Source organism: Periplaneta americana, chromosome 3 (genome assembly GCF_040183065.1).
Source record: "Periplaneta americana isolate PAMFEO1 chromosome 3, P.americana_PAMFEO1_priV1, whole genome shotgun sequence".
NCBI classification, from domain to species: Eukaryota; Metazoa; Arthropoda; class Insecta; order Blattodea; family Blattidae; genus Periplaneta; species Periplaneta americana.
The window spans coordinates 164,541,723-164,559,123 of record NC_091119.1 but is presented as its reverse complement, the minus strand read 5'-3'; the positions used below and the strand labels follow the sequence as shown (position 1 = coordinate 164,559,123).

The window sequence follows — 17,401 nt, the reverse complement described above, 5'->3', positions numbered from 1 at the left end:
GAAACGTTACGGATTAATAGAAGAGGAAGTAGCTAGATTTGTTATCAACTAGAGTGAAGACCGCAGCAGCAGCAGCAATAGTAGTGACTCAGATTCAGATATGTTTGAGATGTGCCCTCTGTAATTTCATGCATAATACAAGTCTTGGTCTTTTGTAAATATGTAAATTATTTTCATAAGAATAAATTAGAACTTCTGCACATTATCAGCATGTTATGTTATATAGTATATAGTAAATATGTAAATAAGATCGTAGTATGTATTAACTTCGCCATAGCCGGTCATTAGCCCGGATGAGGAAGAAAGAGGGTACATAACTATGTGTTCATTCATTCCTACAATTTTATAATTGAATCGGTCATTGCAGAAAGGGGATAAGTCATGAAAAACGCGAAAATGAGTTAAGAGTGTCATTGCTTTCTCCGGACCTAGACGCACATTTCCATACAGAAATGGGGCAAATTTGCTCATTCTCAACGCAAAGCAGAGTACCATAAGCAGCGCAGTCATTGCAGAAAGGGGACAAGTCAGCGACTTACCTTCTTTCTGCACTGACTGACGACGTGACGCAACTGAGTGCCACGGATCTAATAAGTTACGCGCCCATCAGCTGATAAGGAAAATGACAGATAAGGTAGAAGCAGTAAGTGACCCAGGGGAAGAAAACTGTGTTATTAGTGGTAACGTAAACGCAATAAAATTAACTACCGCAGAAATGTAAATAAGAAAAATAAACTGAAGGCATTGGAACGTCAATTCCATTGGGAACTCTGTAGTAGCCCGTACGACAGGAGAACAATGTGGGTAAGAAACTACTCTTTGTTTGTTTAGACGCAACTTTGGGTCATCAATTTTCAACATTCACAATTTCAAAGACCATACGGCCCACTTCTATTCCTATCATGAAGGTATAGGCCACAAATCTTCAAATTAAGTGTGTTCCTTCTGAAATACATTGAAAATAATGTCCCTTCTTCAGTCAAGGAATTGTATCTTTTCTCTGATAATTGTGGAGGGCAAAATAAAAATCATACCTTAATTCGATTGTTGCTTGCACTGATCCATATGGGGAGATTTAACAAAATCATTCATTATTTTCCACAACGAGGCCATTCATTTCTTCCCTGTGACCGCAACTTAGGTGTAGTGAAGCGCAAACTAAGACAGACAGGGATATATGTACCAGACCAATATAATACCTTGATCCACCAGGCAAACACAAACAACAGATTTCCTGTAGAATCAGTTACTACTGATGATATTTTGAATTTTAAATACTGGTGGCCAGAGCATTACAAGAAAACCACCTGCTCATTAGACACACTGAGGAAAAAAGGGAAAGATAAGAATATGTTTTCTTCAGCACAATTCAGTGAATTTGCTTACTCTAAAGATGATTCAGGATGTGTGACTGCCAGTTTGTTCATTAGTAGTGAAATGAGGAAACACAGATTCTGTATGAAAAAACCAGGTTCTGGACGCATAGTAATGCCTACACAAAAGCATACAATGGGAAAATTCCCATTAATACGAAAAAAAAAACTTGGAGACATATCGAAAGTGAGGCAATACATTCCATTGGAACACACTTTCTTTTACGGAGAGATCCTGAACTGGCCACCTTGTGACAAGGAATCTACAAATGACGTGGCTTCCAACATCTAACAATACACTCTATAACAAATTGAAACAAATGATTTTGTGTAGTACTTTAGTGTATTTTTATTGTGATCTCCTATATGCAGTTTTAAGTATTAGTTTGAAAGTAGAGTTTTGATTTAAAACTGTGATATAAAATCACATATTGGTACATTTCTGTAGTAGAAATAATGATTAAAATGCAAAAATAATTATGTAAATGGTGACAGTAATGTAGTAATTATACACAAAAACATCGTTATCATTGTAATTATTACCATTTAGATTGTTTTCAAATATTACATTAGCCCAAAATTGTAAATTATATATTTTTTCTTTTATATTTAACAATTCCTTGCAGAAAGGGGATAAGTCATGGTTCGATTAAAGAACTTTAAACAAAAGTGTTTGAGATGTCAGATGTCTAACAAGATGTATTATACTTCACTATTCATAAACAAAATAAGAAAAAATATTTATAATGATTACTCCAGTATTAGAAGAATAAAACAGTTTTTATTGATTATCTCAAAAGTAAGATTTTATGACTTATCCCCTTTCTGCAATGACCGATTCAATTTTATTAGGCTTTCAAGATCACGTTCCAAACCTAACAAAATAAAATAATAAGGTGAAGAAAAAGTATTTATGACGAAAACATTTCTTTTTAGAAACGAAAGAGATTCCCTTCACGTAAATTCCATTTAACCAACAAATAGCCACTGTAATCATATAATTATCTCCAATTAAACGTAGAAGTCAATCAGCGTCATTAGACCTACTTAAATTAAATGATGAATAAGTAATAATTAACCTCACATTATTAATAAGCAATATTCAAGAGACATAACACTGTTTGGCGGAAGTTTGGCAACACCCCTATTCGGAAAGGTTCGTGACCTGCAGTTTGACGTGGTGGGAGGAAAGCTGGTGGAATGGAGTGAGTAGAGGCGTTAACTTTACCAAGAACGACGACAGCGCTGAAGGGGCACAGATCCGATGGTCCGACTATACAGGTTTTAGAGCAGGCCTGCACAAACAGCGCTCAACGAGCTCGCGCGCTCCTTCGGAGCGGGAGAGCGGTGTTTACCGCTCGCCGAAACGGAGAGGAAGATACGTCAGAATGACATAGACTTGCTATACTGTAGGTGGAGGAGAGGGAAACGACCACTCAGCTATCTAGTGGAGTGCAGTGTGTAGGCCTATTCTCAGTAACTGTTTCACGTTGCTTACCTACTGCTACAGTATAGTATGGAGGAATCTAAAAGACGGAACATAACATTTAACATTTAACGATTTACAGCTCGAACTTATTGATCTTCAATGTGACCTAAGAGCTAAAGATCGTTTGAATATTACTACTAGCCTGGTTGAGTTTTACAAGACTAAACATTAGCAATAATATCCACGACTACACAGGCTGGCTGTGAAAATGATTGCTATGTTTGGCTCAACATTTATATTTGTGACCAACTGTTTTCTATAATAAACTTTAATAAAGGCAGACATCGAACGTCTGTAACTGATGTTTCATTATGATCAGTAGGCTACTGTTCCTTTCAGCTGCCAACAGCATGAAAACTCGTTTTGATGTACTGATAAATAAACAAAATGATATTGTACATTTAAGTAGCTATAGAATTTCTATTACTTCTGTAAAATAAATGTTTCTTTATTAATTAATAATAGTCCAAGATGTTTTGCAAACACTGAACGGGAATTCATTTCATAAGCACTCGTAATAGTACTTCCTTTTGTGTACATTTTGTACGAGATCCACCCCTTCTTCCAGTCCACCCTTATACAGAGCGCAGCTAATACTGTATCTGCATTCCGCTCACGAGCTGTGAGCCGGCTCTGAGAGCGCAAACCTTGTGCAGGCCTGCTTTAGAGGGTTGAGGCTCTGGAAAAATGCAGAATGACTTTCCTCGATCCATCGCTGAAGGGAAGTTAAAAAAAAAAAAAAAAAAAAAAAAAAAAAAAAAAAAAAAAAAAAAACTATACATACTTTCTTCAACACTTCAATGTAGTGCATTTTTTTTAATTATTCATATATACATAACCCATATACCCAATATTCCCATGACTATTGTGTGAGGAAACTTAGATTTGCATTAAATAGACAATAGAACGAGAGAAGTCGAGTGGAAAACCTCAATGCACGAAGTTCATCTCAGACTTCTGTTTCCATGGTACCATGAAAGACGTCAGAGTAACCATTCATGTCTAAACGTTACAAATGTTTCTCTCTTGCACCTCAAACAGACGCAAATATGTTGATACAGATATTCAAGCACGCCGTTAGGACAGGTTAGGAGAGTGGGAAGAATGAAGTGACTTCGTGTTTTATGACTGAGGTTAGGATTTAAGCCGGGTTAAATGAGTAAACAGGATTTCGAATTATAAATCAAAGTAGAGTTTATTCGCCGACATTCATGGGTTGAGAAGAGTGAAATGCTTGTTATAAATTATATTCATGTAGTAATAATACCAGTTTTGTGCTATGAAATAATTATATGTTAAAAATTTCAATATGCCATTTACATAAACTGTGTTCATATGATTCTGTGCTTTGGGATTCTTACAATACAGTGTTTGAATTATCTAATATCTGAATAAAACGGTCAGTTTACTTCAAAATTTGAAAGGGTGAAAAACTGTTTTATTTTGTAAATCATGTGTATATATGCATTCAGGAAATTTTGTTTATAAGTTATGTTATGTAGTCCATACTGTTAAGAACATTTTGTTATTTGTAAGTGAGCTGAACTCCATTTTATTTTGTGCAGTTGAAGCCAATTAACTCAACTTCAACTTTTTAAGTCTGGCAATTACTAGAGAAGAATAAACTCAAGGATTTAGTTTGACAATGATTGAGTTCACATAGCAGGTGGGGAAAATTATTAAGAACTTTTGATATTTTTCCATAAGGACTGTAATAATCTCTGTGTACTTTTTTCGTGAAACAAAAGTTGGTGAAATGAACGCATATCCGTTAGACCTACTGTAAGTAAAATTTGATCTTATTATTAGTGTAAAATATTCTAAACGCTTCATTTACGACAAACATTTTTGCACTTTTCACTTTAACTTACAGTGGAAGAAAATCAATTTAATTAACTGTTGAAAACATGACTTCAAATCCTGAAACATCCATGATTTTATTAGAATCGAAATACCCGGATCAACTGATATTATACGCAATTCAAACTACAATGAATATGGTCCTCATAATTTTAGAAACTGTAGTGCCATAAATTTTTATTCTTTTTTATATAATTTATACCAACGTTGACAACTTTGTATTGTCAGAGTTTAAACATAAAACATCGCTATAAATAACAAAACCTCGAATCTTAAATAATTCAATATAACCTGAATCACAAACTTGTAAAATTCTTTAATAATTTATGCCTTACAAGTGAATTTATGACCAACACATTTATTATTCACTTCACTAAAAAAATAATGGGGTTTAACATCACGGTGCTTATTTTAGTTGTTTTTTTACTTGTATTTTTGTTAACTTTTATTTGAAATCTAATAAATCAAAGCTATTGGAAAATATTTTTCTGTGGAATTTTTTCACATTTTTTTCCCCTTTAAGTAATAGTTTTTAACTTTGAAGTTGCAAATTGGTATTTATAACTACAATGGAATGTTTTAAAAATGCAAATGTTCTCATAGATCCTTTCCGGCGTATTATGTAACTTATTCTGAACACCGCGAACATGCATCAGTTGTTACGTATATGAGAAACACTGTCACTGAATGTTGCTCTTAATTAATTTTTCCCTGAAGAAATTATAAAATTATACTTAACATTTTCTTGTAACTTATGGAGCTTTAAATTTAATATTTTAAATTTCATTCACTACTCGTAGTTTTCAATTGTTTGATTTCGGTTACTTTTGATAACATTTATTTTTAAATATTAATATGTAATCAAAGCTTCTGCAACTAGTTGTTTGTGGTTTATGGCAGTTATTTATGGCAAATGTGTTCCTATAAATAATAGTTGCATATTGGAAGACAAAAATTCGTTTTTATAAAATGAGTTAAAATCCAGATATTATCGTATAAAAGTATCAGCATTACTTATGACCCTTTCTGCTCGTCGTAAACGAAAGTGTTAAGTTTCTTTTTGAGAGAGACAGTCTCATGAAATGGTGGCCGCAATAAAATGTCTCCTCCAGGATATACAAAACCTATGTTTAAAATTTTTATAGCTACAGTATTTGAAAATATTCAGAGAAGTTCAAAAACGTATGTGTAACACCTTTTTATTAGTATTATCCACTATTTGGCTCTTTTTTGAAATATTTGATAAGTTCAGAAAATTTTTTCAGGCGTTTGTCCTTTTCATATTCGTTGCGATAAGTCCATAAGTATGATTATTTAAGTTGTCTATTTAGTAAGATTGGATGTTTGGTTATCTTTTTTAATAATTAACTTCTAATAATTGTATTATTTATAATTACAAGAAAAATCACTTCCGCAAAAGTTGACATGGGATTTACATAGTATCCAAATTATTGTATGATTAATGATTACGTCTTCTTTTTTATTGTTTTATATTTTATTCTCAATTTTATTATCATCAAGTAGGCCAAAATGATTTTTTGTTTAATTTATTTATTAAAAATATGACAAAAATACTGATTAATTAAATTAATATCTTTAATAATATATCCTTAATTTTTTAATTAACTCCCTTCTTTTAGATAATGCTCGTCGCTCATTCACTTGCAAGTAGATCGCGCAATACTCGATAGATGACAGCACGCGTACATTTTGGCATGTGCAGCATGTAGCGGAGATTTCTCTAACTTTGTATCATGCTAAAAATGTTAGATATTCTCATCAAATGCATCCAAAACAAGGATGTATTGACGTCAAGAAAGAAAACTGACATAATTTAAGGAAGCTATTGAATTTGCAATTTGAATATGGATTTTGTTTCAAATGAAATTGTTGCATTAATTACTATAAAAACATGTATCAATCTCGTATACACAGAATTGTTAAAACATTGTACTTGTTTTATAAGGAAGCTAGAAAAAATTGTATTAAAGGAAGTAAATGCCAGATTGCGACGAATTTATGAAATCCATTAATTATGATATTATGAATAATTCAGATGTTTTTCACCCTTTCTTATTATGAATATCTGTAGCGAGTGGCGTAATGACATTATATAAAGAGATATGACAAACACTCATCGTGTACCTTCTATGACAATGAATACAAACAACTTATCTGCTGCAAGCAGACGATTATAAATAAAGTTACTTCTCATAACTGGTGAGACTTGCAAACAATACGATCAAAAGATGTCATTACGCCACTGATTGTGTGACCCTGTACAGCAGAGAGGAACATTAAATAGAGCCGGTCCTTAGATCGAACACTGAAATTGCGCACTCAAGTCCTTTCCAAACCAAACAACTGCAACAAAAACTTTCCATAAATGTAAGCCGTCAGTAATTTTGTTTGCGTTGTCATGGTTTCTTTGTTATACATCAAATTTATATTAGTTACTATTAAAAATCAATATTAAGGGAGGTTTTCTACTGGAGCAACTTTCAACCGCAACTCAACTGTTGCTATTAATACAACAATGCCAACAAGATGCATACGTCGCCATTCTTTCAATCTCAACTCAACTGCGGTTTCAATTGGTCAACTGAGTTGATAGCAGCTGGCGTTTGTTTTGTATTTTGGTGGCTGCAGTTGACAGTTGCTGTTTGTATATGTAGAATGGCATGCTCTCAAGCTAAAGATGATAACGAATTTACAGTCACTGAACTCAAAGTTGCTGTCATGCTAACAGACGTCAATCTTCAACGCAGTTAGGCTGCAACTATAACTCAATTAAGATTCAGTTGCTGTTGAGAGTTGATCCAGTGGGAAACCTCCCTAAGAGAAATCTTGAAGTTGCTGTATGAACAAAACATCTTGTCATATCAAACTGTAGCTGTGGTTATATAGAGTGATTCAAAATTATGTTTATAAACCTTCGGGGGTGAAAGGAGGTGTAGGTAAGTTTAATTTATGAAGACCTACAACACAACGACGCTAGGCATTTTGTCCAGAGTATAGTGAGAGCAAAATAGATGATCTGTGTTGTTTTATTTGTTACACAAAATATCGCAAAGAAAATCGCCTGATATTATTTAAACTCCATCACCATTGTATATTTTTTATTTCTTATAAAAGTTTTTCATTTTTTAAATAAAAATTATTATATTTCATGTGCAACCTGTATAAATTGACTTGTAGATAATAAATATGAAGTTCAACCTATGGGTTACTACAAATCACTGTCTACAGACTAGTACTAAAATTATTGTATTTTATGTACATGATTCTCTGATAAATTGAGACTCATAGATAATGATTGTGAACAAAATCCATCCAATAGTTTAGTATAAATCGCCAAACGCAGACAGGCTAATACTAAACTAAGATAAACTAATCATTCAACAACGGTTCAACCATATTATTTTCATCAACTTTACCTAAAATGCTAAAAATGTTGGTCTCCATCCTGAATTCAAGCTCAGTACCGAGATAGGAATGACTTGTCCTGCTTCCTGAAAGATATTCGGAGAGGATATTATTGTTTCCACTTAACTACAGTGTTGATGCATGCTACAAGACGTTCTTTAGATTCGACGGGTGTAGTGTAAGCAAGAATTCCCATCCACTTTGACAGAAGGTCCATAGAATTGAGATCCGGTGTACTCGAAGGCCGGGGTTTATGTCTTTCCTTTCCGATCAAATTATGGCGAAAGGTGACGTTCAGAAATTTACATAAGGTCTCACAAAGGCATTTATTTTTATCTCAGTCTACTTTACCGAATGTGTAGGTCCCGAGTGAAAGTGGACGATAATTCAATCCGTAATCACTAGAGCTCGTGCGTTCAAATAAAGCTCTACTTTTATGAAAATTATTTGTCTTCAGGGATACCAACATACACGAATGGTTTATTTGGGTTGGCTTTAGTTTTTTAGGTTAATTTTGATTTGTTCACATTTCTTTAACTGTAGATTGTTTGAGTTATTTTTAATTTATTACGTCAGTTTGAATTTTTCTTGCATATATGTTACTAGCGTAAAGAAGACGAAACGGACATAATAAAAGGGAAGACTTACTAGTTGAAACTAAGACTAATACAAGCATATCAGAACTAATCTAAGAAAAATAAAGTTAATCTATGAAAGCCAAAGTTAACTTAAACTGGAACTAAACTAAGGAAACCATTCGCATATTAAGTTATATCTGTACCTGCAGGAAAAGGAGGAGGGCACATAATGTGCGCATATTTGACCTGCTATACGGTTTAGTCACTAGTGAATAAAGTGTGAGATATCTTACATTCGGCAAAAGTTAATCGGTGTACAAGTAAACTTCTCGCAAAGTGTGCAGGAACGGCGTAATGTTGCATTTAAATTTACAGCGAAAGAGTAATGGAAACATTTTCCAGACTCGAATGACTGATTTCATTTCAATGCAATAGGCTTCTACTGGGTGTTCATTTCAAAGTGAGTCATGACGTCACTTGATGAGTCAGCGATTTGAAGCGAGTTTCAGCTTTTATGTCAGAGAAGTTGCCTATTAATCAAGGCGTTCAATCTGAACTTGAGAACGTGTACGGTATAACTTGAACGTCGTAGCAACAGATGACGGTCCGTACGGTCTGTGTGCTACCATAACCTCTTTCGAACTGTATTTTGCGCGGCCAAGTCGTACGCAGGGTATTTATTATCATCGGTTGCGTACCACAACATTCCACAACACAAATCAAATGCTCCGTGTCCATGTTGACCGTCGAAATTAATGTCAACAAATACGTAAGTAATCGTCTTAACCCTCTCCCATATCTCGACAGTAAGAAAAAACTCACCTCAGTACATGTTTCGAAACAGTTCATATTCCTGCCACTATCGGCGTTACCGTACGTATCGGTAAGTATTCTTCAGAATGAACGCCGTACTTGCTAGGCAACTTCTCCGGCACATAGGTAATACACCTCTGCGGATATGTAGGAAGATTGAATTCTCTAGGCTCATCGGCTAGCCACATGACGGCATACAGCGAGCCATGACACACTTTGAACTGAACATCCAGTAGACATCACTGTAAGTAATAATAGGGCCTTTGGTTCGAGGTGTTGCCTTACATACAGATGTTTAGTAGCATAATCTCCTCGATGCTATGGATATCACTTTTAACGATGCCTCGTACTAAGATCATAAGAACTACACCCCCGTACACTCTCACTTTCACTCATAAAAACCTGTGTAGCCTATATAATTTTGAATTACTCTTAACATTTTCTATGTTATAATAACAGGCAGGCAACGTTGGAAAGAAAACTAAGCTATGGAAGAATTGAAACTTCCATCAAAGCTGAATTACTGTGTAACTTTTAAATATTTCAACCGCGTGACTAGTTAGAGCATTGTAATATTTATTTACATGCCCATCCATTTTTAGATAAGCATGTTTTAGGAAAAATGACAATACATCAAGAAAATATTTGACTTAAGGGGACACTCAACTATATTTTGGAACTTTTTTCCTATTTGACCAATCTTTTTCAAATTTGGAGAAAAAGTTTAATATATACATGGAAAGTAACATGCAAAATCTCAGCTCATTAGATCCAATACTTTTCAAAATAAAAAATATTTCAAATTTTAATCAATCATTAATTGAAATATCACTTTTAATTATCATTTTTTATTTTTTGTCTTTGTGCATTTGACTGTGACTTCTCAATGAATAGGGGAAGAATTCTGAGTATTGATTTAGTTCAGTCACGTAAATTAGTGTAGAAATTTAATTTTTCATTTCTATGATACTTTTTCTCCAATTTTTAAGTTGAATGTCCCCTTAAATCCAGAGTGTCTATGAATTGCCTTCCCTAACTTCGTAGAGTTGTAGAGGACTTAAAATTTTTTTCCTCCATTACTATATCTTGTACAGTAATGAAAACTGTTATGTGTAAAACACTGTCCTTTCTGATATATGAAAAAATATTTTTACGATAAAAAAAATTCATTTTTTTTTAATTAAAAATGGTGGCAGTTCACTGTGCAGTGATGAAGCGTTTCCCTCATAACTCACAAACTTGTTAACTTTTTTTTCATGTTCTCTCTCTTTTATTTTATTCCTAAAACTCATGTTTACAGTGTCATGCTCTTTCAGCTACATTCCTTAATAAATAATATATATTTTTTATTTTGTGTTAGAAGAAAATACTGATATTTGACCATTTTTAAAAATAAATTTATTTTTATCAGACAATCTATCAAAGGTAGAGAAGTGATCTTGCATCATATTGTAGATATGACATGCATAAATACACACAAAAATTTTCATCACATAATGTTGGATAGTTTTTGAGTTATATGGGAAAAGCTTCATCACTGCACAGTGAAATAAATTTGAAAAAAAAAAAATGTAAATAATGTTTTTTTAAATAGTAAAAATATTTTTTTTCATATAGCAGAAGGACAGTGTTTTACACATACTAATTTTCATTATTGTACAGGATACAGTAATGCAGAAAAAAATGTTGAATATTTCCAACCCCTTAATCCCTTAAATTAAACAAGTTTTGCAAATACTGTATAAGTCGAAAGTGCATTCTTACGAAGTTATAGAATTAAGTTCAAAATAAATTAGCTCTGCACTCGACTGTCATGTGGTTTCTTGTTATGCATTAAGAAACCAGTTATAATCGTTGCTGATTAATATGTCACAGTGTTCAGCGTAGCATACCAAGGTTAGCGAGTCATTTTTGTTCGTGCGATAGAATGGAGCGACATACCTCAGCCGAATACACGTGCATTGACTTCGCTTACGGAGTTGTTTGGGGCAATACTAGGGAAACTCGAAGGATTTATCGTGAACTTCATCCTGACCGTCTGTGTCCGGATCATGAAACATGACTTAACGCATAAAAGTAGGCTACTGACCATTTCTAAGGGACGTGATGCCAGAACTACTGGAAGATGTGACCTTTGCTGTAAGAATGATATGTGGTTTCTTCACGATGCAGTTCCTCCTCATTTTGCTCAGCATTTACAAAATCATCTGGACATCACTTAGATTATCATTGGATTGGACGAAATGGACCTGTGCCATGGCCTCCTAGGTTGCCGGATCTCAAGGCAGTAGATTTCTTATGGGGCTACATAAAACCCTCGTTTATGAAGCACTGAAAAGATTCTCATCGACAGAATTACTGCAGCAGCCGCGGATATTAGGCGCAATGTTGGCGTCTTCGAGCACACACGACAAAGTCTCTTTCCACGCCTTCGTCTTTGCATCGAGATTGGTGATTCGTAATTTTGAACATTTAATGTAACTTACTGTGTAAATTGAAACACAAGTAATAAATATTCTTTTTGACACGTGTTTTCTTAATTATGCTGTAACTTCGTAAGAATGCATTTCCGACTTGTACAGTATTTGAAAAACTTGTTTAGTTTCAAGTCCTTTACAATTCTACAAAGTTTGGGTGGGTAGTTCATAGACACTCGTTTGAAGTGTCACTGCAACACACTAACAGCAGGCTGTGCATAACGAAGCTCAGGTTGAATTTAATTTCAATTATTCAATTGACGCTAGCTGAAGGAGCAGTTATTGGATCATAAAAATTACCGATTGAAATAGATTTAGTTTAACCTAAACATTTTTTTAATTACTGTATCATCTTTCCGATAAGCTCTAAAATATGGAATATGGAGTTATTCAATAGTCAAAACAATTTTGTAATCGCTGACACTTCAAGTATAAAGTAAGCACAAGAATAAAAACTTTTATTTAATTAACAAAATAATGGACTTAACGTCATCAAAATTATGTTCAAGATGTTTATTCCAATTCCAGTTGCTTCTGCAATTATTCTTTCGGATTGTTTCAAATCAAAGTTATTGAAGCTATTCTTTTAAAAGTTTGTTTTCTAGAGGTAATATGTTTTAATTATCAACTGAACATTTTAACTAAATAATGCATTTAATATACAGAGTGTTTTAGAATAACTACCAATTTTCAGATGTGATATATGGCAGGCAATCGATTTTTTTTGTAATAAAGTAGTATCCAGAAATACTTCCGTATCGATATATCATGTGCTCATTTAAAAACTTCCCACTTTAAATAATTTTAGATTTGCAGATGACACGATTTTGAGGAAAAACACGCGATTTAGTTTTGGAGGGGAAAGTTCAAAGTCACTGCTGAATGAATTTTCTGTTCCACCCCTTCACACCAACTTTCGAACTTCAAATTGCACTCCGTATCTTCACACACACTATTTTAAAAGAGGTGATAAACTGTATCCGTTAAAAAAAATCTATCCATCCATTTCTGAGATAAGAGCCAGAAAAGTTTCATTTAATGAATAACAACACTATTATAGGGGTTAAAAATGCATACAAGCCATTTACAAGAAATGACAATAGAAACAGGTTCACACCAATGTTCATGATCTTACACACGCGATATGACCTAAGATGTTAAAGCATGTAGGCTGTAAATAAACTTAAAAACCCAGGCAATTCCACAACAGGAACTCCAGTTATACCAGGCGGCAAAAAAATATATATATATTTTGTAGTGAACACAGTAATAGCTCAGTGTCTTGGTAATACTATTCAATACCAATTAAACTTTAATTAATTAAATCATTATTTCTCTTTTTGTAGACAGGATTTATCATCTCCTTTAAAATGATGTGTCTAAGATAGGAGGTGTACTTTTAAATTCAAAAGTGGTGATGGGTGGAGGTGAAGGGATTGAAAAGAAAATTCAGTCAACAGTGGTTTTGAACTTCCTTTCGAAAACAAAATCGCTGTTGTTTTCCCTCAAACTTGTGTCCCCTGGACATCTAAAATTTTTCAAGGTGGGAAGTTTTGAAATGAACACACTATAACGCTATGAAAGAAATGAAAATTTCAAAGATTCTCAATGTGAAAACTAACTGGCCGCTATCTCGAAGATGTTGATCTAGTTTTGAAAGTGTTGTAAGGCATAAATTTTCCATGTCTCATTACCATTGCCGTAAGCTCCTCCATATGCCATGTGCATATCTGCTAATTCAACATTTTGTAAAGAGATGCATTTTAATGACTGGAAATTTATAAACCCGTTTAGCGTTGTAACATACAACGAAAACAAATTAATTTCAATTGTTTCCATGGTAACAGGAATATCTGAAATGCAAATTATTAGACAGCTATGAGCGACAATAAAGTAAATGAAGAGTTTTGATTTGTAACTTATTACCTCGATATGGAAGCATTTCCGGACATTAATTTATTAAAAAAATGTTTAATTACTTTCCCTCTATCACACCTGAATGTTAAGTTATTCTGAAATACCTTACATATCGTTAAAATACTTTCTCATTCTACCATTTACATTCCACTGCTTTCTTTAGTGACTTCACTCACATATTAGGACCAGCTCTGGATTAAAATTGAACTAGGTAAGTAGGTTAAACAATCCACTGTACGTAGAAAAGAATAAGACAATGTACTCCCTTATATTTATACGTAGTGTAATACATTCATGAGCAACATCTGGATAAAGAGTTCCCTCTGTGCTGGAGCAGGGTCATTGGTGCTGTTATCGTGAGACATATTCCTGTTGAGTCCAGCCGGAATCGACGAATAGATTTTCTCCACTTTATTTTGTACCTTTGGACCTCTTTTACAAATACGATACTCGATAATCTAACTATTATTATAAATCAATTGTTTCATTTTATTATTATTATTTTTCTTACTTTAGAGACGCATTCACATTAATCATCTCATTTTCCTCGACACGTTTTATTTTTATTTGCGTCGAGACATCATTTATTTTTGCCATTGATTTTTGACATGAATTAACTGGTGTACAGTCGTCCGACACTTTCCGAAGAATAGCGTCAAAATCTGTGCGTGATAAAATTAATATTTTGTTACGCACATCTCAAAGTTTTGTTTTTCTAAGTTTTTACTGACATATCTTTCCATCTTGCCAAGCCTCGAGGTCTAATCATTTTAAATCACAGTTGACAAAATTAAAACCTTCGTAGCTGTGTTAACACGGTTCATATGTACCCTTAATCCATAGAGAGAGAGCGAAATGTTTGATAGCAAGCGCTCATTCTAGGAGGGGAAAAATTGTTATGGTCCAATTACTTGATGTTGTCTTTGAGGAATATTTAATTATTTGTGATCGTCTGAGCAAATGAATCAAGATCCACTCGCATATAATTAAAAATGTTTTGTGAATCTCTATTGCAGTTAAATTGCGGCTATTTCTGACGTGGTATTTGTGATCAAGAATAAAACCATCAAGAATGACACAAAACTTTCCACTTGTCAGCAAATGTGCTCGTAAAAGGACTATTGTACCGGAGAATTTCAATAAGAATTTACTTGTATCATTGCAGTATTTGAAACACTTCGCCTAAAGTTCAGTGGTTCAGTTCCATGTTCATCACGTTAGGCTGTGGGTGTTCTTGCATAAGCTCGTAACTTTTGAACCATTGCCTCAGCTGACCGTTTCTTACAACACAAACCGGTAGGCTAATCTCTCTGGCGTTTTGGGCAAGATCTCCCTCGGATTCATGTCCAAGACGGAACGATTCTGCTTCAGAAAGCTCTTCATCTCCGTCTTCATTTTCAGTAGAGGGAATGTCAGTGAAGATATCCGCTCAGTTCCACCACTGTCACTGAAGGCGTGGCCAGTACTGTGACGTCATGTCCGGTGGTTGTCCAGGTACGGCAATGGGTACCGATACGCCTGGAGAAATCAGACCTGCAAAAGAGGTGAATAAACTTTTAGTTTTCTCTGTAACATTGACTCGTCAACAATGCAAAATAAATTATATTATGTAATATAGGACGCTTCCATAATCATTAGTCGTTTAAGATTAGGTACTGTGAAGGAAAAATTTAAATACAAAAATTAGATTAAAATACGAAATGTAAGTCAGAAACTGTAGCTTCCAACAACAGCTTGAACTCTACATTTGAGTATCGAATTTGCCCTACTCTTGTGTGCTTAACAAGGCTCCATAATTCTCTCAGTACTTTTTAATAAAGATAAGGTATTTTAATTTCACATGATACATTATGTAACCTTTCACACATCGCTGCCCAGTACAACTTCTCAGCAACCACTAGCAAAATACCAGTTCATATTGAAACACTCATATTAAAAGTGACACTGAGCCATTCTGCCGACTTTTGACGTCCAGCAAGTTGAAGCTGATAAATTATATTATCTGTACATACAAAGCGGTAAATGAAGTTAATGAGCAATTGTAATCGTTGGAGAATTTCAGCAACACAGCATTGTCACTCTGAAGCGCTGTTAAGTGGCTGTTCGAAAAGCGGCAATGAGATCACATGAATGATCAAATTATTTTTTATATTTGCAGTCTATATTTAGATATGCATTAATGTAAGCAACCCCGAAAATCGATTCTTGAAGTGTCGGAAGCAAAGCTAAAGCACTGGCCCCTCACCAATGGCTAAAAGCGTCACTGAATCTCCATGTCCTCATGAACTTTGGTGGCTCACAGTGGAGGAAGTGTTACTGTTCACTCGTGGTCTATACAGTTCTAGGTATATATTTTATAAACCAAATTTCGGTTTTACATAGAAATGCTTTGGATTCCAATTCCGATTCCCAAAAGGTACGATTATTTTTTAAAACCGAAATCAGAAGTGGTTTATTTATACTGACTACAGCTTCGCTTCAACCATAATCATTTCCAATTCCCCACTCACAGCGACTCACAACATCCGAAAGTTTTATTTTATCTTAGAAGTCTGAAGTTGGTGTCAGAATATTTATAGACTTCAACTTTATCTTCATCCAGAATTGCTTCCGATCAAAACTCAGAATCTCGATTCCCGACTCCTAGGGACTCATAACGAGCAAAAATATCAATAAAAAACATGGTCGGAGTGGGCATATTTATACAGCCTCCAACGTCATATAGAATTGCTTCCAATTCCCAAGTTCTGGCAACTCACTAGGCACAGAACTTAAAAGTCTCTGGTCGGGTCCGATACATTTTTTACAGACTCCATTTTAGACTTCACCCAGAACAGCTTCCGACGCCAACTCCCGAATCCTGGCGACACAATGCACGAAAGTGTCCTTTAAAAAACTGAGATTGTGTTCGGTAGACTACATTTCTATAGACTCCAATTTCGACTTCATCCGGAATTGCTTCAGACTCAAACCTCCGACTCCCGGAGAATCACAAGACACGAACGTTTTTATTTTTTCTTCAAATTCTCATGTCAACTTTCGTTTAGATTTCATCTAGAATAAATTGTTTCAGACTCCAACCTCCGACTCTCACAGACTCAAAAAACACTAAAGTTCTTACTTTCTCTTGAAATTATGATGTCGACTAGTTCAGCCATAATTTAGAATTTCTTCAGGCTCCAAATCTCGACTGCTGGCAACTTAAAAGATAGTGTGATAGTGTGATGACGAGGTCGGTATATTTTTACACACTCAAATTTCTACTTCATCCAGAATTTCCTCTGTCTTCAACTTCCGACTTCTGGCCACTCACAACCTACGACAGTTTCTCATTTTTCTTGAAACCTGAGACCGAAGTTGTTACATTTTTACAGATTCCAATTTCGACTTCATCCAGAATTGCTTCCGTCTGCAACTCCCGAATCCTGGCGATACAGAAGGTACGAAAGTTTATCGTTAAAAACCGAG

At 34.4% G+C, this 17,401-nt stretch overlaps 1 protein-coding gene across 4 annotated transcripts in view; it reads right to left on the bottom strand.

The window, feature by feature from the left end:
• Window positions 1-4,031: 4,031 nt before the first annotated feature.
• LOC138696808 (paired box protein Pax-6-like) overlaps window positions 4,032-17,401 on the bottom strand; it is a 571,671-nt gene continuing 558,301 nt past the window's right edge. For all 4 annotated transcript variants that reach the window (XM_069822225.1, XM_069822227.1, XM_069822226.1 and 1 more), the window contains one exon: window positions 4,032-15,466. In XM_069822225.1, coding sequence (XP_069678326.1) covers window positions 15,378-15,466 — 89 coding nt within the window. In that variant the 3' untranslated portion in view covers window positions 4,032-15,377. The remainder of the gene's footprint in view (window positions 15,467-17,401) is intronic.